Source organism: Triturus cristatus, chromosome 3_2 (genome assembly GCF_964204655.1).
Source record: "Triturus cristatus chromosome 3_2, aTriCri1.1, whole genome shotgun sequence".
Classification (NCBI taxonomy): Eukaryota; Metazoa; Chordata; class Amphibia; order Caudata; family Salamandridae; genus Triturus; species Triturus cristatus.
In genome coordinates, this window is record NC_140584.1 from 78,042,588 (window position 1) to 78,069,599 (window position 27,012).

General features: G+C 48.1%; 1 protein-coding gene across 1 annotated transcript in view; it reads left to right on the forward strand.

Annotated features, from left to right (window-relative positions):
- The window catches only part of LOC146856835 (uncharacterized), a 499,318-nt gene that overhangs the window by 79,724 nt on the left and 392,582 nt on the right, over window positions 1-27,012 (forward strand). Inside the window, exon 4 of the mRNA XM_085647270.1 lies at window positions 11,744-11,897. Coding sequence (XP_085503396.1) covers window positions 11,744-11,897 — 154 coding nt within the window. The remainder of the gene's footprint in view (window positions 1-11,743; window positions 11,898-27,012) is intronic.

Here is a 27,012-nt window from a genome sequence, read left to right on the forward strand (position 1 = left end):
AAACTTGGCATGCTCACATTTGCTAAACCTTTTGGCACTTTCGTCGGATCAAATGGTGCTCACAACGCTTTAAAATGGTATCTTCACTAAGCAAGGAGGCTTTGATGTGTAAATACCAACTGCAATCAGTCATATGGAATAGGATGGCCTAAAATTAATATAATTTTGGAAGTCTCGCTTCTGGTTTCAATAATCTGCTTTATATTGGAGTCCGGGCTGTTTTTATAATTATACTTTGACTAAGTGCTAACTTTTATCATTAAGAAAGGCTGTTTATGTTACATTAGTTTAGACTAAGCTTGCTATAGGAATTAAAAGCCATGTCAAGATTTTTGAAGAATGAAACATAGATTTTACAGATTTACAGAGAAATAAATAAAAATACAAGGTCCCAAACAATTGTAACATATTTGCTCATAGACAAATATGTGAGGTGTTATATAAAAGCGACATATTTAAATGGCAAATTATTTACACCAACTTTCCTAACCAAAAGAGCTACACATCTAACACAATTGTGAAACTGAAACCGCAATACTTTAGCCTAGTTCTTAAATTTTCAATTTCAAACTGTCATAGTTGGTTTTATATAATAGGAAATATACGGACAATGCATGGGATTTGCATTGTGTCTGGAACGAATGTCATACATATCTGTAAATTAATCTTCTTAAATAAAACACTATATACCAAGACCACCTCGAATCCCTGAGTTTCATACCAATGGTGGCCTTGGCTAACCTCTTTTGCGTGGTTATTCTAGCAATAGTTTATTTACTGTTTCATCTGTTTCCTGGCAGCCCTTGTCTCTTTTCAGAAAGACAGACCATAATAACTTGACTCTTAATCCACACCACCTCTACCATCTTCTCAGACTAGAACAGATTTCAATAGATTCTTAGTCATCCTAATGGCAAGTGTCCTCATTGTATCATAGGGACTAACATATTTGGTCAAGGTACGGTTTCAATTATGAGACCAGTTGAACTGCACATTAAATTATTTATGCACTGCTGGGGCGGGGGGTCTATTATGTGGTATATATTAATTGACCTAAGTAATTTTCCTTTAGATTGTAAACTGAAAGTAAGACAACGTGTTGGTAGATCCTGAAATGGTAATTTAATGACGCCGGGTGGTTAACTTGCTTTCAATAGTAATTTTGGTACTGAAAAATTGAATATTTGCTTATGGTCTACTGTCATTTGTCTACAATCACATATTGCTCTATATGAAGAGTGTCTCCCTTCCTTCCTTCCCTGTGGTCTTCTTTCCTAAAACTAGTGCTCCTTAGCCACGTCTGGTCAAACCTCAACATTATTTTTAAATCCTCTTTCTCTACACGCAACTCCACCATTTTCTTTATCTTTCATTAACAGCTCTACAATATATGGACAATCACTCTTCTACTGCCAAGCAATGTACTCTCCTTTCTGGTCTTTTCTAGGCATAAAGGCCAGAACTGCAGCTGACGGGGATTGAGAGTAGGGCACTCTAATTAGTGTTATTGATTGCTACTAGCTCAATATGTTCAACCTCTGACATCAGGCCCTTCTCCTCTTCATTTAAACAGTTTCAACTGCCTGTAACACTAGTTAGACTCTACAGACCAGCAATACCCCTGGCAGTCCCACGCTCAACTGTTGCATGGCTAAACACTTATAAGGTCCCAAAGGCGAGACCGATTGGCTATGCCAATGCTTGTTTTCTTAGCTATAATTGTACTGTGTTGTATTTGTAATTTTATTGTATTTGCGCTGTAGTCTTTTTTCTTCTGCCCATGTAGTTCGTTCTCTGTCCGTTCTCCCCTCAGCCCTTCCTTTTGTTTTTCAGCCGTCTCCTCTCCCGCCGCTGCATCCCCTGCAGCCCTGCCCCCCTCGCTCGCCCAATTGCTCCCGCCTCCCAGCTGCTCCTCCCTCCCACCTCCCATTCTTATGGCGGCCGCTGGGCGGCCGCACGAAGGGGACGCAACACTGGCGCGCCGAAGGTGCGCCCAAGGCAAGCCCATCTGCGCCTGTCTGCACCTGGACGGCGCCCAACGCCAGACCCCCTGGCCCCCGCGAACACCACGACGCCCGATGCCGCTACGACGCCAGCACCCTCCACGCACTCAACACCGTCCGATCACACACCTGCTTCCAGGCCACCCGAAGCGGACCCATGGACCCTTCTCATGCCGGAACTGCCGCTACACCAGCCTCCAAACCACCACCACGCCCACCGGGGTAGGTCGCAACAGCCTCCGATGTCTTCTACTTAACACCCGCTCCGCCCGCAAACACCCCATCGAACTCTGGGTCCTACTCGACTCCACCACCTCAGACGTCGCCTTCCTGACGGAGACCTGGATGACCCCTCCTCGGCACCCAACATCGCCCTAGCGATCCCTGACGGCTACAAGATCACCCGCAGGGACCGCATCGAGAAACCCTCGAACAGACGCACCGACAGAAAAGCCATCTGGTTCACCGCCGACCTCCAGGCATCCAAGCAGGCCTGCCGTAGCCTCAAGAAGAAGTGGCACCACGACAGACACCGGAGAGCAACACAGCCTACAAGAGCGCCATCCGCAGACACCACCAACTCATCCGTACTGCCAAAAGGACCTCCTTCAAAGAGCACATTGACAACAATGCACACCAAAGGAAAGAGCTCTTCTACATCTTGAAGGAACTCTCCAACCCCAGCTCCAACTCCAACGACATCCCACCATCACAAGACCTCTGCGACTCCCAAGCCACCTTCTTCCACCGCAAGTTCGCAGACATCCATGACAGCTTCAGCAACCAGGCCCCCCGACAGACACAGACACCTCAGACTCACCGCCCCCCAGCCACATCGATATTGACCCTCTGCTTTCCTGGACCCACGTCAACGACGAAGATACCATCAAAATCATGAACACCATCCCCTCCGATTCACCATTCGACCCCTGCCCGCACCACATCTTCAACAAAGCAAGATCCACCATCGCACCCCATCTCCGCAAAATCATCAACAGCTCCTTCGAGACTGCCACCTTCCCGGAGAGCTGGAAGCACGCCAAGATCAATGCCCTACTCAAAAAACCCAAAGCTGACCTCAAGAACTTCCGGCCCATCTCCCTCCTCCCGTTCCCGGCGAAAGTCATCGAGAAGATTGTCAACAGGCAACTGACCTCCTTCCTCGAAAAGAACAACATCCTGGACCGGTCACAATCCGGATTCTGCAGCATTCACAGCACCGAAACAGCCCTCATCGCCATAACCGACGACATCAGGGCCATGATGGACAACGGAGAAACTGCGGCCATCATCCTCCTGGACCTCTCAGCCGCCTTCGACACCGTCTGCCACCACACCCTCCGCACACGTCTCAACAATGCAGGGATCTGTGACAAAGCACTGGACTGGACCACCATCTTCCTCACCGGCAGAACCCAGAATGTCCGCCTCCCCCCATTCCGCTCTAAAGACACCAAGATCATCTGCGGCATACTGCAACGATCGTCCCTCAGCCCGACACTCTTCAACATCTACATGACACCGCTCACCAACATCCCCAGATCACACGACCTCAACATCGTCTCATACGCCGACGACACTCAGCTGATCCTCTCCCTCACCAAGGCCCCGACCACCGCCAAATCCAACCTCCACGAAGGAATTAAGGCCATCGCCGAATGGATGACTATCAGCCGCCTAAAACTGAACTCGGACAAGACGGATGTCCTCATCATCGGATCCACAACCTCTGCCTGGGACGACTCATGGTGGCTGACCCCACTGGGAGTTGCACCGACGCCCACTTAACCACGCATGCAACCTGGGAGTCATCCTGGACTCCGCATTGTGAATGACCCAGCAAGTGAATGCCATACCCCCCTTCCTGCTTCAACACCCTAGCATGCTCCGCAAGATCTACAGATGGATCCCCACCGGTACCAGAAGGACAGTCACCCAGGCCCTCGTCACCAGAAGACTGGACTACGGCAACGCTCTCTACGCAGGAACATCAGCCAAACTCCAGAAACTACTACAACACATACAGAACGCCTCTGCACGCCTCATCCTCGACATCCCCCGCCACAGCACATCGCAGCCCACCTGAAAGACCTACACTGGCTCCCCATCAACAAGAGGATCACCTTCAAGCTCCTCACCCACGCTCACAAAGCTCTCCACAACACCGGACCAGCGTACCTCAACGAACCTTCTACACCCGAACCGCCTGCTTCGCTCCGCTGACTTCGCCCTTGCCACTGTCCCCCGCATCTGTCAAGCAACCGGCAGTGGCAGATCGTTCTCCCTCCTCGCCGCAAAAACCTGGAACACCCTCCCCATCCGCTTACGACAGAACCATGAGCTGCTGGCCTTCAGGAGGCTCTTCAAGACCTGGCTGTTCAAGCAGTAGCAGCACCCCCGCCCCTCCAGCACCTTGGGACCCTCACGGGTGAGTTGTGCGCTCTACAAATGTATTGATTGATTGATTGATACCATTATTTACCTTTAACATATGGCATTTCATGTAGTGTACTGACCAGTTTTTTTTATAGAACAGGAAAACTTCAGTATTGTTATTCAAATTTAGATGTAGTATTTTCAGAAATCCCTATTCGAAAGAATATGAATCCAGTGCTCAGTAGTCCAGATGCACAGTTTACGGATGAATTTTTCTTAACAATGAAGTCAATGTGGAGAAGTGTGGCTCAATGGTTAGAGCGGCAGACCTCGATGCAGAGCACTGGTCCGGGACCAGGGTTCGATTCCCGTTGCGGCAGGGTCTCGGGCTATAAATTCCGCGGACCGGATATTCTCGCCTCAGTGCCTATTCTAATCATGGGTCCCACGCTGCAACTCTGGGGAATAGCTTGCTTAATCTCCACAACGGCCCCACAGCGCTGGGGATGCCTGGCTTCACCCTGGGATGCCCAGGAGTGGACATTTCACAGGGAAAAAGCCAGGAAGGGTTCCCTAGCGGTATGAGTACAGCGCCGGGAGACCCCGGACCGGGGTAGCTGCGCGCTATATAAGTACAAACACATTTACACACATTTACAATAGATATATTAAAGGCACACAAAAATAATTTAACATGCTCACTACTTGAAGAAGAGAAAGTGTTTTTGAATTTAGTTGAAGAAAGGAGACAGGATTTCCAAAGAAAAGCTGCTGAACTGAAAACCCATATTCCACGGTGGGCTGAGAAAGAGGAAATTAATACAGCTGGCAAAGCTCATGCTGCGATGTCCCTAGACTATGTGAAGACAGGGAAAACATGCCTCCATAGTTTAAAGACAGACTATAATAATGTATTTATTGGTTCCAGTGAATGTGAACATAACTTCCTGATTCTGGGAGGTTGGGGACTAAAAGGGGGAACTGATCCAGTATTTCCTGGGGTTTACTACTTGTGTGGGAATAATGGTTATTATAAGCTGCCTGCAAGGTGGTACGGGAGTTGCTACTTTGGGATTGTATTTCCAAAAATATACCACGTAAAAAGAATCACTGGAAGCAATGAAAAGACTAATGAACTAACACGAAGAAAGAGAGCTAGTTTTACAGAAATGATAGGTGACATTTTTGGTGCATTGATACCTTCAGTGGGAGTAATTCTGAATTCGCATAGAATCTGTCAATTGTCAACAGTAGTTGATCGTCTTTCGACTGATACTGCTGGGGGTTTCTTGATGATTAATACAGAAATGGTTGCAATTAGGTCTATTGTTTTACAAAATCGACTTGCGCTTGATATATTATTGGCAAAGGAAGGCGGAGTCTGTAAAAAGCTAAAAGTGCAACATTGTCGCACTTACAAACCTGATAAAAGCAAGGAAATCAGAAGATATATTAAAAATATAAAAAAACTTCAAGAAGAATTGAAACCACTGGAGGTTGACAGTGTATGGGAGAGACTAACAAAGAGTATTTCTTCAATAGGGACTTGGTTTACTAATCTTGGGAAAGGTATTATAGGTCAAGTAGTCTTTCCATTAGTTGGTGTAACAATAATAGTTTTAACAATAATAGTTTTAGCAATAATGATATGGTGTAAATGTTGCAGAAACAAAGGGTAAGGAAGAAAATATGAAGTTAATGGAAAGGGAAAGAAAAGAAAATATGAAGAGATCCTATTAGAAGAAATGAAAGGGAAATTATACAAAAGAATGAAAGATTTGAAAAATCAAGATGAGAACAAGAACAAAAAGGGAGGAAAAGAAATTGAGTTATGCTAAAGTTGGCATCTGATTGGGATGGGTAATTTTGTGAGGGCTCAAAATGCCATCAGAGAGGGGATTGATGGAGCAAGGATGATCTGCAGGCAGTGCGGACACAATTTGGGTCTGTCACGGTTGCCAGAGAAATTCAGGCAGAGGACAGAGGAGTAGCTTGGCTGAAAAAAAAGGGAGTGGGGAGAGATGTTGTCATTGAAAGTGCAGCGTAAGCATGCCAGATGGGACAGAAATCACCTACGGCTTTGTACAGTGTGCCATGGATAGTGCCTGGAAAGCACTCCAATGGGTGAGGATGCTCGGGCTCAATCAAGGTAAGATCGAATCAGTTTGTGATCGCCCCTGGGTAGAGCACGTTAAAGGACCGATAATATCTAATCTGAGGTGGCACGTGATGGGCGCTATGGGAGAAAAGTGAGTATCTAGTTTCCATATTACAATTAATCGAAACTGGCCACAAAATGGTGAGGTGCTCTGAGAGAAAAGTGAGTGTCTAATCTCCATACTACAAGTAATCGAACGTGGCCACAAAAATGGGGAGGAGGCTTCCTAAGCACTGATGGGGATGTGGATTAATCGAAAGTTCACCGAGGTAATAGCTGTAGGAAGGGAGGGATTAAAAGTAATATGTGCCGTAACCTCGAAGAGATTAGCCAAAGGTTCGCAAAACTCCCTATCAGTACATACGTACAATTCAGAGAGGGGGTAGATTACGTCCTGGAGCAGGAAGAGCTGACCTGACACAGCGAGTGCGCTGGTCCAACAAAAACAATCGCACCGTTTGGAACTGGAAGAGTTTTACCGGATGCTGTATGAGGAAGAAGTAGTATCCGAAAAAGAAAGACTAGACCGCTGCCGAGTAACAGGAGCAGAAGTGTGTATGTGGAGAAATCCAAAAAAGAAGGGTTCACCACGGGCCCAAAGGAGAAGGGAGATAAAAAGTGAAGGATGGGGGTGAAAAACTGTATAGACTGGTCAGTTTAGGACCACAAGTAGTGCATCTCCCATCAATTCTTAGAGTATTATACAGACACAAAGAATATCGGATTTTTTTTTCATACTTAACAGGTAATGGAGCGCGACTTGTAGTGGGTGCCCCAAGCTTCTACTGCACATAGGAAGAAATACATTGAAAAATCCCATGAGCGGAAAATACCATGAATATTCACACATCTGGATTAATGTAGGACAAAGAGTTCGTCCGATGTTGGCTTGCAGAAGGTTCCCCCATACTCAAACGCACACAATAGGTAATACATTTAACATCCAATGGGACAATGAGTTCCTGATAATTTCTGACCCTGTAGGACAGGACTTCACATTTAACTGTAGAGGAGACAGAGGTTTATAAGTCATGTATGTAGCCTGTGCACGACAGTCATAAGAACACAACGCAGGAGGGGCAGTTGTTTGATGGGCATAGATTGCAGCGTCTAAAATCCTACCCCGAAAGCTTCATGTCTTGGGTTGGCATATAGAACAATTCACACAGTAAGGTAATCCATAAGGCCATCAAACTCAAACATCATTACTACTCAAATGCAACCTGTAGGGGTTCAGAGCATCAGTACGTATCACCTGCATTGCTGGTATGTGAGAGCATTCGTTGGTCTAGTCCCCCAGGAAATATTGCATCTCATGGTCAGTGTTTAGACCATGGTCTTCCGCTTTTAAGCACATGATCCACTTTGCTACCGAGCGGCGCATAAATAGTTCTCTATTGCCCCCCCTTTGTCTAGGTGGGACATGTTCTATGCCAAAAAACGACAGTTGTTTATAGGTGCCTTGGGCCTGGCAGGTCAAAGCATACTTTTCATTGCCCTGTTTAAGGGCTCTGGCATGCTCGCTGATTCTTTCCTACAGCATCCTGATGGTACTTCCCACGTATTGTTTGTTGCATTTACAGGTAATTATGTATACAACAAACTTGGTGGTGCAGTTCATGTGACTTTTGATTTTATGCGTGTATCCATCTGGTCCATGGAATACTTTGGTGTCCTTAGCCCATCTGCATACACCACAGCACCCACATTTATGAAAACCCTGTGAGTGTTGGGAAAGCCAGTTGCTGGGAATGTTGTTAGGGGGAACCGTCGGGCTGAGAATCGATTTGAGTGTTCTGCCTCTTCTGTAAGTGATCTGGGGGGGTGTGTGGTAAACTGTGTCCAGGTTGGATCTGCTCTGAGTATGTTCCAATATTTTCTCATGCTTTTGACTAGATTGAGATCATTATAGTTGGTGACCAATCTGACAGGTTGATTGCGGCGTGGTGTGTTGCTCTTATCTTGGAGGGTCTCGTTTCTGGGTAGTTTTAGAATATGACGTTCTGCCTTTGCAAGGGTGGCTGGGTTGTAGCCTCTTGCCCTGAATCTGGACTTCATGCTGTCAAGACAGGAGAGGAACTTTGGCTCCTCGCTGCAATTTCTCCTGGCCCTGGTGAATTCACCAAACGGAATGGCCCTGATTTGATGTAATGGGATGTGAGCTGTCTGCATGGAGAATAGCATTGCATGAGGTGGGTTTGTGATATAATTTACTGCGCAAGGAGCCATTGCTGATATACAACTCAATATCCAGGAAAATAATATGTGTGTGAATTTGACTCCCAGTGTGTTAGAATTCATATACTGGTAGAATTCCTGTAGTTTTTCTTCTGTCCCTGACCATAGGAGGAGGCAGTCATCTATATAGCGTCCCCAGTAGACTATGTATTGGTTAAAGGTATTACCACTCTGGTCCCAAATCCATTTTTGTTCAAAGTAGCCCATGAAAAGATTGGCAAATGACGGATAGAATTTAGACCCCCATAGCCACCCCTTGTGTTTGTTTATACCACTGCCCCTCAAATATGAAGCAGTTGTTGTTCAGGATCAGTTCAGTCATTGACAAGAGCATCCTGGTGTGATTCCATTGAATAGCAGGTCTTTTACTCAGATGCCAGTCCATGGCTTGCATGCCAAAATTTGGTTGGATGTTAGTGTAAAGAGAGACGACGTCCAGAGTTGCCAGGATTATATCATTCTGCCAGGTCAGATCTGCTAGGACGCTGAGGATGTGTTTCGTGTCCCTGATGTAGGAGGGAAGATTCTGTACGATGGGTTGCAGAAACATGTCCACATATTCTGCTAGTCTCTCGGTTGGGCCGCCAATACACAACACAATCGGTCTGCCAGGCGGGAAGGGAAGGTGCTTTTGCACCTTGGGCAGGGTATATAGGACAGGGAATGTGGGTCTGTTTACCTTTAGGTAAAGGTGCTCTTCTTCACTGAGAAGTCCTTCTGAATGCCAATCCCTGGGGTGTCCGTTGATATGCAGGGTAAGTGCCCCTATAGGGTTTGTAGGTAGTGGTTCATAGCAATTGGCGTCTGCCAGTTGTGTCAGGATATCACCATTGTAGTCCTCCCTGTTAATGACCACAATGTTGCCCCCTTTATCAGCCTCTCTAAATATAACCTCATTGAGGGAAGCCAAATGCGTCAGGGCCTGTCTTTCCCCTTGTATTAGGTTATCTGTTGTGTGAGGTCTGTGAAATCTCTTTTTACGCTCGTATTTGTCAAGGTCTCCCAAGACTAGTTTCTGGAACACATCTATGGTGTTGCCCCCTGGTAATATCTGTGTCCATTTGGACTTGAGTCCACTGGCTATGGAGTAGTCGGTATCTACATTGAGTTCCTGTAGGAGAGTACTTAAGTCAATGGGAGTTTGTTCCTGATCTGTGATGGATAGAAGAAGTTGGGTGTCATAGACGTCTTGTATGCTAAGACCATCTAGAATGCCACATGTGGGAATGTTTTTGATGCTTTAAGTCTCATTCTGATTATTCCCCAAAAATTTCTTTAATTTCAAGTTCCTTATATACTTGAAAAAATCAATTTTAGCCATGCATATATCACCCCTCTCAACTGGGCAGAAACCTAGGCCTAAGTCATGTCGTCTGTCATTTCCTGTGAGGATAGATTGATTATGTCCACCCCAGTGTTCCCAGTTATCAGTTCCTCTTGTCCCCTGATCTTAGGTTCATTCTGAGGTCTGTTGTGCCCTTCTCTTTTCCCTCTGCGTGTTTTTTTGTTTGATCTCCAAGGCTGGATTGAAATATGTTCCCTTTTTTGATTCGTTGTACCTCTTTTAAAAAAGAGTTGCCTGGTCTGTCTGTGGTGGAGATGTTGGGTGCATTGTCAGCCTCACTGTCACTAGATGCTGGAACGTTCATGTAGGTCGAGCTGGATGAGATCGAGATGGTGGCTGGTCTGCCTGTTGTGACCCTGTCCTGTTCAATGGCTAATAACTGATCATACTTTTTAGCAAACATGAACACCTGCCTCACTCTATAATCAATCTCATCTTTTTTAGGTTTTCTAGGCTATCGTTGTTTTATGTCCTCCTGGTGTTTAGAGAGAACTTACGCTTAAATCGCATAGTTCTTGTCTGTGGCTTCTTTCAGACCCAAATCCCTGATTTCTCCCTCCAACTTGTTGATTTCCATTTGTAACGCCGCAACTTTACGGTCAGCATTTTCTATCAGAATGCCCATCAAGGTTTTAGAATTGGTAGTGAGGGTGTCTTCCCAGTGTTTGAGAAGATCTTCGTCAAGCTCATCATATGTTGGGGATATTTGGGCTCTTAGGCCCCTGGGGATCCCATCCCACCATTTACTATCTTCATTTTTCTTCAGTTTCTCTAGTTTGATACATTTCTCCCTCAGTCACTCACTCCGTGAGAGGTTGCCACTTTTCACAGAAGCGGCCACAGTGTCGCCTTTCGCTAAGATTGAAAACAGGTGTTCGGCTATCTTATTCCTGTCCATGATTGGTCTCTATTATTTTACTGGACCAATATGTAGGAATCTGGTCAAATCTAAGTGTGAATGCATTGGAGCTGCCCCTACCTATGGACTAATATGAAGCAAGGACCAGGGTTTATATGAATAGGTAGTAAAAAGTTCCGAATGTGGTTCATTGTATTTGCTTTGGTGTGTGATTTTCCATGCCGTACAAAATGTATTTATAAAATGTTATGTGTGAGAGAAAAAACGAAAATCTGTTTTTGAGAGCTATTTTGGAACGCAAGGAAAACAGTTGCACTAGTTATTATACATGTGCCTTTTTTCATTGTTACAATGTTTAAATTTATGGGCCAGCTAAGAGTTGAGTGGAATACCATCCTTCTCTAGTCCAGTTTTACTGGGTGTGTACTTGCACCCAGCAGCTCCTCTTCTGATTCTGCACAAAAATTGGCAAAAGGGGCCCGGAATCAGTAATATAAGATGTGGGAAAGGGTCAAATAAATTTGGGACTCGCTTGTAGTCCCCATTCCAAGCCAAAAACCTGCAATTGCACAGTGCAGGCGTGGTAATACAGGCTTGTAATGAAAAGTCTGGCCCTGGTCTTCCAATGCTTGGTAGACATACATCTTGTAAATTGCCCCTTAATCTGTGAGGGAAATTGTGAGAAATGGCTGGATAATAAATAGCACTGTCTAACTATGTTCTAAAATGCGAAGGCTAATTTTTCTCATTTTATGAATTTCCAGATACAAGCACTATGAACGCTGGGCGACGGCCAATAACTTTTCTGTGGAGAATATTATTAATGATGGAACTACCACCTATGAGGCCAGACTTGGGGCAGTTGCTGATTTGGAACTTGTGATATCATGCAAGAGGTTGGATGAGGATATTATGGTGGTGAGTTCAAATCTATGCCTCTTAATTCATATTCCCTCATGATAAAATACCATTCTTTCTCATTCTGTCGATTGCGGAGCAACACCAAAAATATAGGAAATCTGGGGGAACTGTTGGGAAGATAGAGGAGTAGGCCACAGTCCGCCCAGAGTGTTAGGACCTGATACATACATTTTCACTAGTGCTGAGCAGTTTTTCATGAAATTTTCATTCACTGAAAGTACAAAACATTTTCAGTAGTTAACAAGTGAAAAACTTGCACATTTTTACTGGTAAGATGATGTAAATTTGGATCTGAAAGAAACACGTTAGTTAGATTCCTCACCTTAGAATATCCCCAGGCGTCAGACTGGATCCGGAAGATTTTTCGTCAGCAATACCCCTTGCGCGTCGCTAGGCGTCGTCTGCGGCTCCGCGTCCGTCGTCGGCGTCGTGCGCCGGGATGACGTCGTCGGAGTACTTAGACGCCGCCCTCGCGCGCTGACGTCAGTTCTTTTTTTTTTTCCGCGCCAGTAAGCGCAGATCCGGGAGAGCTACCCCTTTTAGTCTTTTTTGACTAAATCTTTTTGATCATTTTTGATCCTTGTCTGTCGACATCTGGTGCCGGTAGGATGCCTGGGTTCAAGGCTTGTGAAGATTGTCATCGACTGATGTCGGTGACCGATCACCACCGCCGGTGCCTCTACTGCTTAGGCCTCGACCACGACGCGGAGTCGTGCAACGACTGTCAGGCCCTGACTTCGAAGGCTAGGCGGGAGCGGTCCCGCAAGTTTCTGGAGCTTCGCCACTCGGCTCCGCGTCGTGCGCGATCCCGGTCCAGGAGGAGGTCCAAGGATCGCTCGCGGAGCCCTAGCCGACGCCACCATCGCTCGTCGGGCTCCAAGTCGTCGGGTAAGTCTAAACACTCTAAGAAGTCGAAGCGGCGACATCGCTCTTCGGACTCCCCTCGCCGGTCGCGCGACTCGGCCGAGGGTCCAAGTGGTTCCACCCCCGCGGCTCCGGCGGAGCCGCAGGTGCCGCGTCCGCCCCCATACCTTCCGGTCCCTGGGGCTGACGCGGCGCCGGCGGAGATCAGTGCCTTCCTCTCGGCCATGAGGAGCCTGGCCCCGCCGTCGACGCTCGCTGGCGCGCCTTCGGGCCCCGCGGACTCGACTGGGCGACCTCGCGTGCCGGCGGCTCCGGCCCCGGCGCCGTCGACGACTCCGGTCTCGACGCCGCAGGTCCCCGCGGGGCCCTTGCCTGGGCCCCAGTCGACGCCGGTTGACCTTGTCACTCCTCCACCGGCGCCGACGCCTGAACCACCGACGCCGTCACCGGCGCCACCGACGCCGACGCCTGTGACGCCGACGCCCCGGTTTAGCCCTCATCCGGACCCGACGCCGGCACGGCGTCCGCCGACGCCGCATCCGACGCCGCTTGAGACCTACCATCTCTACAGTCCGGTTCCGATCATTCCTCCTGTTTATCAGGAATCGGAAGAAGGGGGCGACTGGGAGGGGTTCGAGGACCCTCTGGCTGTTCAGTCACAGCTTTCTCAGGACTGGGCAGATGAACTGGGGGAGGCCAGCGGCCTGGACACCTCGCCAGACGCTGGATTCACTTCTCCTCCGACCGTGGCTTCGGAGGAGGGTGCAGCATTTTCTGTGGTGCTGCGCAAGGCGGCTGAGGCCCTTGGGCTCGAGTTGCCTGCCGTGGCTGTGAGGACCAACATCCTCACTGAGGTGCTTCAAACCTCAGCAAGCTCCACTGAGCCTCTGCTGCCGTTCAACGAGGCCCTCACTGACGTTCTGCAGGGCACCTGGTCCAAGCCCTCCACAGTTCCTCCTGTGGATAGGAACGTTGCCAGGCGCCACCGCCCTGCTCCGGGCGACCCCAGTTTCCTGTCCCAACACCCCACCCCCGAGAGTCTGGTTATCCAGGCCTCTACCTCCCAGTCCTCCTTCCCGACCGCTCCGCCGGACCGGGATTCCAAGAGACTCGAGCAGTTTGGCAAGAAACTGTTCTCGTCCCTTAGTTTGGGCCTGCGGTCCTTAAATACCGCCTGTCTCTTGGACCGTTATTCCCACTCCCTGTGGGATACGGTGGAGGACGCGCTGCCCCTGTGTCCGGAGGAGGTCCGGACGCGTCTTACCCAGGCTTTGGCCGATGGGAGGGATGCAGCACGGCACGCCATAAGATGTGGGCTTGACACCACGGACTCGCTAGGTCGGGCGATTTCCACCACGGTGGCGCTCCGCCGCCACGCCTGGATGCGGTCCACGTCATTTTCCGGGGATGTCCAGAACACCCTCATGGACATGCCCTTTGATGGCACTCGCCTGTTTGGTGAGAAGGCGGACAGTGCGCTGAACCGTTTCAAGGACTCCCGGGCTACGGCCAAGTCCTTGGGCCTCTCGGCTCCGCGGGCGCACACTTCCGCTTTTCGCCCCTTTCGTGGCCAAGGAAGGGGCGCCTCCTCACGTCCGCAAAGCCACCAGCCGCAGAACCAACCTGCGCGCGGTCGCGGACGTGGCTTCCGCCGTGGCGGAAATGGAGGACGACGTGGTCAGCCCACATCCACCCCGGCAGCATCCGCCTCAAAGCCTTCCTAGTCCGAGCTTTCAGGCCCATACCACGCCAGTGGGCGGCAGAGTTCGCCATCACCTGCTCCACTGGCGGTCCATAACATCGGACAGGTGGGTGCTGCAAATCGTCCGAAGGGGCTACTCCCTCCCCTTCGAGACGACCCCTCCAGCCATGCCACCACAGCACCACCGTATCTCGGGGGATCATTTGGATCTTCTCCGCGAGGAAGTTTCGGCTCTCTTGGCCAAGAGGGCCGTCGAGCGCGTTCCGAGTCCAGAAGTAGGTCGTGGTTGTTATTCCCACTACTTTCTGGTTCCCAAGAAGGGCAAGGGGGGCCTGCGCCCTATCTTGGACCTCCGGAACGTCAATGCCTTCCTCCGAAAGGAAAGGTTCAAGATGCTAACGTTGGCTCAGGTCTTAGCTGCCCTAGACCCTGGAGACTGGATGGTAGCGTTGGACTTGCAGGACGCGTATTTCCATATCCCCGTCCTGCCGGCCCACCGGCGTTACCTGCGGTTCACGGTGGGCCAAGAGCACTTTCAGTTTACCGTGCTCCCCTTCGGCCTCACCAGTGCCCCTCGGGTGTTCACGAAAGTGATGGCGGTGGTCGCAGCTCATCTGCGCAGATCAGGGGTCCCAGTCTTCCCCTATCTCGACGACTGGTTGTTGAAGGCGGGCTCGCCCCAGGCAGTCGTCTCCCACCTCCAGACTACGGCGGATCTCCTGCATTTGCTGGGGTTTTCCATCAACGTGCCGAAGTCACACTTGAGTCCCTCTCAGAAGCTCCTCTTCATCGGAGCGGTTCTAGATTCGGCGCAGTTCCGGGTCCATCCTCCGGAACAGCGGGTCCGGGATATACAGGCCCTGATTCCCATCTTTCGGCCTCTATCCCGGGTTTCGGTCAGGCTAGTGTTGCGGCTTCTGGGGCTGATGGCCTCCTGCATCCTACTAGTGCATCACGCCAGGCGGCGCATGCGGGCTCTGCAGTGGGACCTGAAGTTTCAGTGGGCCCAGCATCACGGCAACCTGTCCGACCATGTCTTGATCTCGGAGGGTACTGCACAGCAGTTGCAGTGGTGGCTCACGGACCGCGAGTGGGTCAAGGGCAAGAGCCTCTCCCTTCCCCAACCGGAGCATGTCGTAGTGACGGATGCGTCCCTCCTGGGATGGGGTGGCCATATGGGAGAGGCGGAGATCAGAGGCCTCTGGTCTCCGGCGGAGTCTCGTCTCCACATCAACCTGTTGGAGTTGAGAGCGATCCGGCTTGCACTGAAAGCCTTCCTTCCCTCTGTCCGGGGAAGTGTCGTGCAGGTGTTCACGGACAACACCACCGCCATGTGGTACTGCAACAAACAGGGCGGGGTGGGGTCGTGGACCCTTTGTCAGGAGGCTCTGCGCCTCTGGACATGGCTGGAACACCAGGGCGTCACCCTGGTGGTTCAACATCTGGCGGGCTCTCTGAACGCCAGAGCAGACGAACTCAGCCGCCGGTGCATGATGGATCACGAATGGCGTCTGAACTCCGAAGTGGTGCAAGGCCTCTTTCAGCAGTGGGGAGAGCCTTGGTTAGATCTATTCGCCACCGAAGAGAACGCGCAATGTCAGCAGTTCTGCGCGTTGGAATTTCCAAGGCGGCACTCGCTCGGCGACGCTTTTCGTCACGAGTGGAGTTGCGGTCTGTTGTACGCCTTTCCGCCTATACCACTTCTGCCCAGAGTGCTGAAGAAGATCAGGCGCGACCGGGCCCAAGTCATCTTGGTGGCTCCGGATTGGGCACGAAGATACTGGTATCCCGAGCTACTCAGTCTGTTGACCGATCCCCCGATACGTCTGCCCCTTCGGGAGGATCTTCTGTCGCAGCAGCAGGGGACGGTCCTCCACCCGAACCTGTCCAGCCTCCACCTCCATGCGTGGAGATTGAGCGGCGGCAGTTGATGCCATTTGACTTGCCTCCTGAAGTCTGTGATATCATTCTGGCAGCCAGGCGTCCCTCCACAAAGTCGGTATACGCCTGCCGGTGGAACAAATTTGTGGCATGGTGCACAGCAAAGGCTGTGGATCCCCTTTCCGCCCCTCTTTCTGAGGTTCTCCTCTTCCTTCTTTCTCTGGCCCGGCAGGGCTCTGCCCTGGGCACCCTGAAAGGTTATCTTGCTGCCCTCTCCGCCTTCTTGCGGCTTCCTGATCAGCCTTCTCTTTTCAAGTCCCCTGTAGTGTCACGCTTTCTCAAAGGCATTACACACACGTTCCCTCCTGTCCCTTTTGTAATGCCTCAGTGGGACTTGAATCTGGTTTTGACGTTCCTGATGTGCGCTCCCTTCGAGCCTCTTCACAATTGCCCTCTTCGTCTTTTAACTCTAAAGACTGCTTTTCTGGTAGCCATCACCTCGGCTAGACGGGTGAGTGAGCTCCAGGCTTTATCTTCAAAGCCTCCTTTTCTATCTGTTCATCCGGACAAGGTTGTCCTTCGGCCTCGTCCCTCCTTTCTTCCTAAAGTGGTGACTCCATTTCACCTTGGGCAGTCTGTCACCTTGCCCACCTTCTTTCCGCCTCCGCATCCTTCCAAAGAGGAAGAGAGGCTCCACCGTCTGGACCCAAAACGTGCGCTCTCTTTTTATCTGGACCGCACAAAGCAGTTCCGGGTGGACGACCAGCTTTTTGTTGGGTACGTGGGCGCTAAGAAGGGGAAAGCTGTGCACAAACGAACCATCTCTCGGTGGGTCGTTTTGTGTATAAAAATCTGCTATTCCTTGGCTAAAAAGGACCCTCCTGTTGGGCTGCGCGCCCATTCTACTCGGGCCACGGCGGCTACTACTGCCTTGGGACGGGGAGTCCCTTTGCAGGACATCTGTCAGGCGGCGACGTGGGCTTCGCTACACACGTTTGCCAGGCATTATTGCCTTGACAGCCAAGTCCGGAGGGATGGCTTCTTTGGCCGTTCTGTCCTCCAGGACTTTCTGGTGTGATCTTGGTTCGCAGACCCACCTCCGGGGATGGTATTGCTTGGGTATCTATTCTAAGGTGAGGAATCTAACTAACGTGTTTCTTTCAGATGAACAAGTTACTAACCTTCGGTAACGATGTATCTGTAAGAAACATTAGTTAGTTAGATTCCTCACCGACCCACCCATCCTCCCCGTTCTGCGAACTGACATCTAGGGTTAAGGTTGTCCTTTCAGGCCCCTAGATTTTATTTTTGGCACCAGTGTCGGTCTTTGCATGGCTCTGCGTTCCTGGCGCGGAAGGCTATGTACAAGAACTGACGTCAGCGCGCGAGGGCGGCGTCTAAGTACTCCGACGACGTCATCCCGGCGCACGACGCCGACGACGGACGCGGAGCCGCAGACGACGCCTAGCGACGCGCAAGGGGTATTGCTGACGAAAAATCTTCCGGATCCAGTCTGACGCCTGGGGATATTCTAAGGTGAGGAATCTAACTAACTAATGTTTCTTACAGATACATCGTTACCGAAGGTTAGTAACTTGTTCTTTTGTACTGTTCAACTGGTGCATTAGTTGGTGCAGCATTGTCCTGCACCAATGCCAGTGTATGTATTGTTGCAGCTGAAGACCTCTGAATTCACAAGTTTCAATCTTGCAAGAACCACTAAGGCCCTGATTATGAGCTGGTTATAATAGGGGGCGGTATTTACAGTACCATAATGATACCGATACACCCCCATGGGGTGATTACCCGTAGCAGTAAACACTAATTATTCTGAGTTTGTCATGGCAATGAAAATAAATGTATCCCAGTAAGTATGTTGTTTGGCGACTGTATGGTAATAAACACATAGTTATTTATTTATTACTACAGCACAATTATCAAATCCCATACGCCTGCCATACTAGAGGGGACCTTTCTGGGTCTTCATGCTCTTGATTGGAGGTTACAATGGAATGTCCTTTGCAATTTTATAGTTCAATTTACCCATAAGGTAGTAGAACGATTAAGATCAGCTACTCCCAGGATTGAACTGCCTATAGGTCAATATGACAGTGCCAGAAGGGCTTGTCTGATAGGTCAGTGTTTGGACCTATATTTGGCTGGTTTTGGCCTGTTTTATGATCTGCCTGGCTGGTTAGGTCTCAGCTCGAAGGCTGCACTTGCACAGTCTCGGTCCGAGATTTAATGACTTGGAGAAGAGGGGCTTGAACCCGCCCCTCTTCTCCCCTCTTCTCCATTGGCTGGCCTCTTGAATGCTGGCCAGCCATTGGAGAAGAGGTTTGTCTCTCCGAACAGGCCCCATCCTTTTCGGATTTGGGGGCGTGTTTTTTGCTACTTTTCTAATTATCTCCTCCAGCCAATGGCAAGAGGAGAGAAAAGAAAAACACGCCCCCGAATCCGGAAACGCCGCTGCCTTTCTCCGAGGCATTTCAGCTTCGCCTCGGAGAAAGGCGGTGGTGTGCTTGTTTTTAAAGGGCTGCTGAAGTCCAAATGTTTACAGGAAAAGTCTTGTAGAGAACGGCAGACCTTTGCGACCTCCGGGTAGTAATCTTCATAGCCACCATAATTACGTTTGTGAGAAAAACGTTGTAGCATTACACGCACTGAGACATGGCCATTCCAAATTTATATATGAGCCACGCAGAGCACTATTTTTTTTTAACTACAACACAAGCAAAACTGATGAGCAAATCTACGCCAATCTCCTAAACTGCGGGTATTTCCCCTGCAACCCGCACCTTTGTATGGCACAACCCCCAATGCAATGAATGACCTCACAGCACCGCGTGCCGCTCTATTAAATAAATAGGCGCATATAGAGGTCGACAGCAGCAGCTGCCTTTGTACAAATAAGCTGCATTCAGCTGGGAGGGCAAGCGACCCGCCCCCACCAATGCCGCGCTGAAACATTGAACTAACCATCGCGTAGGGAACAGCAAGTCGCCACTAAGGTAGTAGAACGATTAAGATCAGCTACTCCCAGGATTGAACTGCCTATAGGTCAATCTGACAGTGCCAGAAGGGCTTGTCTGATAGGTCAGTGTTTGGACCTATATTTGGCTGGTTTTGGCCTGTTTTATGATCTGCCTGGCTGGTTAGGTCTCAGCTCGAAGGCTTCACTTGCGCAGTCTCGGTCCGAGATTTAATGACTTGGAGAAGAGGGGCTTGAACCCGCCCCTCTACTCCCCTCTTCTCCATTGGCTGGCCTCTTGAATGCTGGCCAGCCATTGGAGAAGAGGTTTGTCTCTCCGAAAAGGCCCCGTCCTTTTCGGATTCGGGGGCGTGTTTTTTGCTACTTTTCTAATTTTCTCCTCCAGCCAATGGCAAGAGGAGAGAAAAGAAAAACACGCCCCCGAATCCGGAAACGCCGCTGCCTTTCTCCGAGGCATTTCAGCTTCGCCTCGGAGAAAGGCGGTGGTGTGCTTGTTTTTAAAGGGCTGCTGAAGTCCAAATGTTTACAGGAAAAAAGTCTTGTAGAGAACGGCAGACCTTTGCGACCTCCGGGTAGTAATCTTCATAGCCACCATAATTACGTTTGTGAGAAAAACGTTGTAGCATTACACGCACTGAGACATGGCCATTCCAAATTTATATAGGGGCCACGCAGAGCACTATTTTTTTTTAACTACAACACAAGCAAAACTGATGAGCAAATCTACGCCAATCTCCTAAACTGCGGGTATTTCCCCTGCAACCCGCACCTTTGTATGGCACAACCCCCAATGCAATGAATGACCTCACAGCGCCGCGTGACGCTCTATTAAATAAATAGGCGCATATAGAGGTCGACAGCAGCAGCTGCCTTTGTACAAATAAGCTGCATTCAGCTGGGAGGGCAAGCGACCTGCCCCCATCAATGCCGCGCTGAAACATTGAACTAACCATCGCGTAGGGAACAGCAAGTCGCCACCGGAGTGCGGCTCCCAATTAGAACGGGCACAGGTAGCAATTACGCCACCAAGCGGGCAAGAAATGACCCTCAAAATACACGTTTTCGAAAGTTGTTAGTGGGAGGCTCTTAGGTGATTGGAGCACATCATGGCAGCACTGCAAGAACCACCATGGTTGCAGTAATTGTTAAATGATGATGACCGTCACCCCACCGCAAATTGTAGAGGGAGTGACGCTGCCGAGGCCAGGACCGGACTGAGAAGGCTGCCGCCGCACCAGCGCGGTACACCCATTGCAGTGGCTCGGGGACTCGCCAAGTGTATACAGTGTGTTAATTTGGTAATGCGAAGATCTATTGGGCTCCCGAATGCGAGTGTGAATGACAGTAGTTCTGAAGCGCCTTTGCTTTTTTAAATGATTCTTATGCTGCGTGTGTCCTAGGGAAATACCTACTGCTTGCAGACTGGCCTGTACGTAAACCCGCAGATAGAGAGAGACAGAACTGTGCTTGTGAAAGACCAGTAGAGGCCTTTTATTCACGTCCCCTGCTTCGGGACTCCTCCCTCCGCCCACACTGGCACTGGCTGCCCCGGTCTCTGTCGGGCAGACTCTTGCTCTGGAAGCACTTGGTGTGCGGAGTGCTCTGCCACATGCCTCCGGTGGCTCGCTGCCCGTCAGGAGAACTGCCTGTGAAAGGCTCGGTGGCAGCTGATGGATGAGCGGTGAACCTGGCTCGGCCTGGTCACATTCCATCTCTTATACTGCTGCCCACACTAACCCCCTCTACTGCCACTGCTCCTACCCCAGCCCTCAGTACATTGTCCAAGCCATTGACAAAGGTGCCCAGGCAACCCACTCCTTTATCCTGACCCGACCCGCCCTTGCTCGATACTTTCAGCTCCTCAGTATGTCAGAATGTAATTACAATCTAGTGGACAATAATTTCGTCTTAAGTTGCATAATGTGCTAGACAGATAACAACATGCCTACAATTGATCTTACAAAAACTATAAATATGTAAGTGCATTTCTAGGCCAGTTTGTGAGCTACAGTTCATCTTGCCTCTTGGATTCTTGAAGTGGACTTTCATCCTCTTCTCTTTTGGTGCTAGCTTTCCAGTTTCATGTTTCTTCCCAGTTGTGGAGAAGTAATTGCCGCAAACATACTTGTAAATGTAGTGGTGCAGGAGAAAGCACGTGGCGGCCTCGGTTTCTGGTGCTTTGAAGCAGTTGTAAGATCGTATTAGAGTTTTTTTGTTCCTCAAATTGGTGTAATTTCTGAAATTCATGATTCCTTTTTCTTCATAACTTGATTTTTGATTGCGAGAACGTGTCACTCATAGTTCTTGAATGTCACTCATAATTACAGTGAAATTATGAAAATGTCACACATTAGCAATTTGAAACCTTGGCAGCTATGGACAGGGGTAGGGTAAACTCCAAGGTATGGCGTCGCGGTGCGGGTCCCAGAGGACAGACACGCCATGTGGAGAATGTTCGAGATTTGCTTCCTGGGTGCCCGCTGGTCCCACCCGCGTTCCCATGGCTATGAAAAGCAGATATACAACCTCCTCATACTCGCTTCCGATAAGCGAGGGTGGGGGATTGCGTAACTTCTCAACTCTAGCATTTTGATATTCTTTTAACCTCTGATGAGATACAAGAGCTAATTTCATTTTGATGGATGTTGCCGTTGGAACCGAATATTTTCCATTTTGTTAGGTCGCTTTTTCAATACATCAACATGGCAACCAAGACGCCTTGAGTCCCATTCATGGTGCTTTTTATAGCAAGAGGGCCGATTGATGGATAGGAGCTATGTATGAGTTTTTAAAGACCAGGGCCTTTAACATAAAAACATGTAAACCCAGAGAAACCACACTGGTACATTCGTAGGAGACAAGGTTCGAAGTGCAAATCATGACTGTCTATTTCAAATGTAATAAGTCACTACAGAAGGTAAAATATAACATTTAGTCAATCAATTAATAATACTCAAAAGGCAAATACATGTAAATCGGCATTTACAGTGGAAACGGAGTCCTTATCTCGTAAATTGTCAGAACCGAACATGGTTTCGTCCAAAGCAATAGTAGTCAAAGATCATACAGTCTTATGGACTGGACAAATTAGCAGGCGAGAAAGAATAGGAAAATATTGAGGGTGCAAAACAATAAAAGGCTTTACATAAAGTCTGCCTCTATAGTAAGAACTTGGCTCCTTTCCCAAATCTTGAGTTTTTCTACACTTTGACAGAAAAATCGTAGCGTCACTGTGGTTCGCAAAAAAGTTGCTTATTTCTATCCAATAGTAAAACAGAAAACAGATCACATGGAAAAATGCCTTTTTCTACATCTATTAAATAATCAGGTATTATGCCCTACAACAAAAGCACATTCCAAATATAAACAACACCTTGGCTCGGCCGATGGAAATGCCTTTAATTATATACAATTGAAATCCTATATCCTTTCCTCAGGAACAACATGAATACAAAATAATGCATTTAAAAATGTTATCTTGTGCAATTAATCAAATAATTAAGGCCACATTAGAGATTTCCCGGTGCACAGCAGAGTAAGAGAAGACAAGGCAGTCACTGCAAAGCGGCACTTGCCACGTGCAATTGAAAACAAGACTAGGCTTACCCATCGCCGGCTCTAGCACTGGTGGCACCCGATGCGACAATCAGTTTTGGCGCCCCCACACCCAATGACCGCCTCCTCTGATTCTCTCACTTCCACAGGGCACAAGTGCCCCTCATCTCTTCAATCATAAGTTATTGTTAAACACAGCGCCCCCCTGAGGTCAGCACCCTCTCCACAGGCTAGCGCCCAGTGCGGCCGCACCAGTCGCACTGCCCTAAAGCCGGTCCTGGGCCTACCCATGTGAACCATAAAACGTTGTTATATTAAACACAGTACAACCATTACATTCAAGTGTCTCTATTGTTAATTAAAAGTATAAAATTATTAAATATAAAACCTGCTTGCCCATCATCTTGGCACGTTTACCTACCTAAGTTTGAGACATATGAACGGTCAGCGTGAGTAGCGTCTAGTATAGCCATATGCAGTCTAAGATGTTCCTGGCTGAGAGTATGAGGTAGCTTTGGTTACATGGACCCCAACGTGTTGAAGGGCTTGAGGATTATGTACGATGTGGAGTAGCGATGAACTGCTGGACAGAGTGGGAGGGATCTCGGCTCCTTGACCTTAATGAGGTCTCGGGAGTCACAGACAGACTGTGTGAGGGGCCTGGGCCACATGGAGAGATCATGTAGGGTATGTTTGGGCACTTGGATAGACAGTGTGATGAGACTGGGCCTTGGAACTGTGCAAGGTAGCTTAGAACCCATGGGCAGGCAGTGTATGGCCAATGAACAGACCGCATGAGTGGCGCTGTTTAACAAGCTTGTGGAGAACGTAAGGAGCCAACACCGCAACTGGTAACTGGTACAGGAGTTTTAAAAGTAGTACAAAACTGGAAACCTTGTAAAGTACGGATTAGTCAAGCTTGTATGCAAGCTTTACACAAATCCATACAATTTCTCGTCATGACGTCTAAAGCATAGAACAGCAGGGAGAGTGAGGTGAAGTAGGAAGAAGGAGGAGGAGGAAGCTGCATATCTAAATATGCACTCAAGAATATCCATTTGCTCATGCAACATATAGACGTATATTACAGATTATAAATGATGCAGCCACGGAATCGCCTATAACCACTGGCCCTTGACACTGGCAATTGTTTTTTAATGATTTATTCAAGAAAAGAAAGCAAAGCCTAAATATTCTAATACCGATCTGTGACCACTGTTTAGTGCAGTTTGAGGAAATCTGCCTTTTCAATCTAACTGATGCAAAACAAGCACTTAACACATAAAATACATAATGGGTGCCGTGTATAAGATGGTCCTATATTACCATCTCAGAGTTCTCGTGACACTTATAAACTACACAGCCTTAGGCTTCGTGGATTATGATATCACCAGAGCCTGTCCTACTGAAACATTTGTGTAAGTGAGGGATGCTATCCACTTACCCCAGTGCGGAGTAACACACTTAATGTCAGATATTCGTGCAGCATGGCCAAACTAGGTGATCCGTGAAAAAAAGTAGTCACTAGATTCAGGAAATGCCCACCATGTGGCAGATCAGTAGGAAGCAAGATTAAGGGACCAGCAGAGGACATGTATAACATCACACGCTGGTTTTTTACACCTCCAACAAGAATCACTTGGGCACAGGCCACTATGCAGCTTAGATGGCGTAAAATACCACTGAAGTACACATTTATAATAACGGAACCTAAGTCTAGTCCATCTCAGGACCCGGATGTACAACTTCAAGTGAGTTGATCATTTTTCCTCGTTTAGTTCGCTAGACAGCTGGGTTTGCCAGAAGAAACCTGAGTCATGCTCCATGGGCTTCCAGAGCAGAACATAAACAAGCATTTGCAATGCAATAGGTCTCGCCTTTGCATAAGTTTGAGCTATTGGCATTGTAAATGACAATGCCTTTAATTTATGTGTTTTGAAAACCTGCAAGCGTGCGTAAACACACACTTTGCACTTATAGTCTTTGCTTACGAGAAGCATGGTTGGCAATAAAAGAGGCGCAGTTACTGCCAGCCTTGCTTCTCGTAAGCAACGACTATAAGTACAAAGTGCGTGTTTACGCACCGCTTGCAGGTTTTCAAAACACATAAATAAAAGGCATTGTCATTTACAATGCCAATAGCTAAAACTTATGCAAAGGCGAGACCTATTGCATTGCAAATGCTTGTTTTTACTGTTGATATTACTACAAACGTTGCCTGCTGCAAGCACAAATGCCTGCAGTCTGCCATATCTTTCAAAACATCTGTCCAGCATGTCTTTACATGTTCAAAGCTGCCTCAAATGTGGGCACGTTTTTATCGGTCTGGTTCGTTTAATGGTGGACACTCCAATATCTTTTTTGCCCGGGTCTATTTTCTGACTCAATTCCACCCTGGCTACTCAGCTTAGAGAGAAGTAATAATAAGACTTGATTCAACCAGGAGTGTTTTGACCTGAAAAAAGAAAAGGCTAGACAGCTGCACAAGAATGGAAAAAAAGGCAATCCGCTAATGCGAACTGAATGTCTGGAAGTTAAATCTAAGTACAGAAGACTGATTGGTGGAAGAAAGGTCCAATATTTTAAACACAACTGGGAAATAATCAATGATATAATGAAAGAGCTATTATGAGACAATTATGGTGTATTGTAAACAGTATAATTAAAATAAGTAGTCCCAGAATCCATGCTGGTTTCTTTTCTTAGTCAGCTTTATGGAAGTTTGGACCCTACAAATATTAGTAAAAAGGATGAAAATTAAGTAGCAGAGCTAGTTTTAATAGATCTAAAAAAGGAAAGATAAGAAAAGTAAACTTGTTAATGAAACATTCTAGGGAGGGAGGTCCGGATATTATCCTGGCAGTTGAGGGGATGGCTATCTTGTATGGTGGGATTTTGTGCTGTGTCCCTTCTTTAGGTGGGTTACGAACCCCAAAAACATTTCAGATTCTTGGAGAGGTGCCTGAATCAAACCTATACAACACGAAGTAAGATAGAGATACTCCTTCAAATTATCGAGTGATATCTGCTTTGGACACCATAGCTAAAGTATATGCTAGTGCTACACCAGTGCTCATATGCTTGACAACTAACTCGTCTGAAATTGATGTAGTTCTCTATGAGCAAAGAGAGTTTCCTGAAAATCTTTCAAGGATTGCCTACTGTTCTGTTCTACGAGCCACTAGCTGAAAATGTACTAAAGAAGCAGGCTACTGATGCTGCTTATTCGTGGGTTTCCGGTCTACTTTCATTCTAGCTGTAATAAACTGTAGAGTGAGATACATTATTGGAATATCACTGCAGGGCTTTTGTGGATCTTACAAAGGACACAAATAGATCATTTCTGCTGCTTTCCACCTGAGGAGTGGAATGCGGCAGGGAGGCATATTGGCCCCTTTATTATTCATTTTATATATAAACGGACTAACAGCCCATTTAACTTCCCGCCCCTCAGATATCCCTAAAATAGCAGGCTCCCCAATTCCTGTGCTACTCTATGCCCACTAGGAAGTGCTGTTTGCCCTTACTCCGAGGCTTCAGATGGCGATTTTCTCCTCTTTTATGTCTGACCTGAATCTGAAAACCAATTACACAAAGTCGCACATCATGTCCTGTGGACCAGTGAAAATAAGGCTGGATCAAATCAACTTGAATGGGCAAGACCTAATGGCTGTGGACAACTTCTGCTACCCAGGCTTAACTTTTAGTTCATCAGGGTCTTGGAAGCTCCACCTGGTGCAGGCCAGCCAAAAGCTTTGCAGAACTGCAGGGACTCTTTGCAGTATCTCAAGAGCAGAGTCTAGAGGGACTCTTCTTCCTCCACTGAAAGTATATAATTCTCAGTGCATTAGAGCAGCCTCCTATGGCGCGGGTGTTTGCGGTTTTAACAAATGCTCTGGCCTTCAGTATGAAGAAAACTGCTTTCTTCGGCATTACATCAGGCCATTATACTAGACAAAGTTTGCATGGCACCACTCCTACTGTGGGTCAGCGTCTGGGCGAACCCAGCAGTAAAACTATGTAGGGACATTATATTTGATTACCTTGCACACAAAAGGTCCTGTCTATCCCTTGGCTAAATTACATTTGGAACACTTTAGAAACCCTGGGCTTATCCA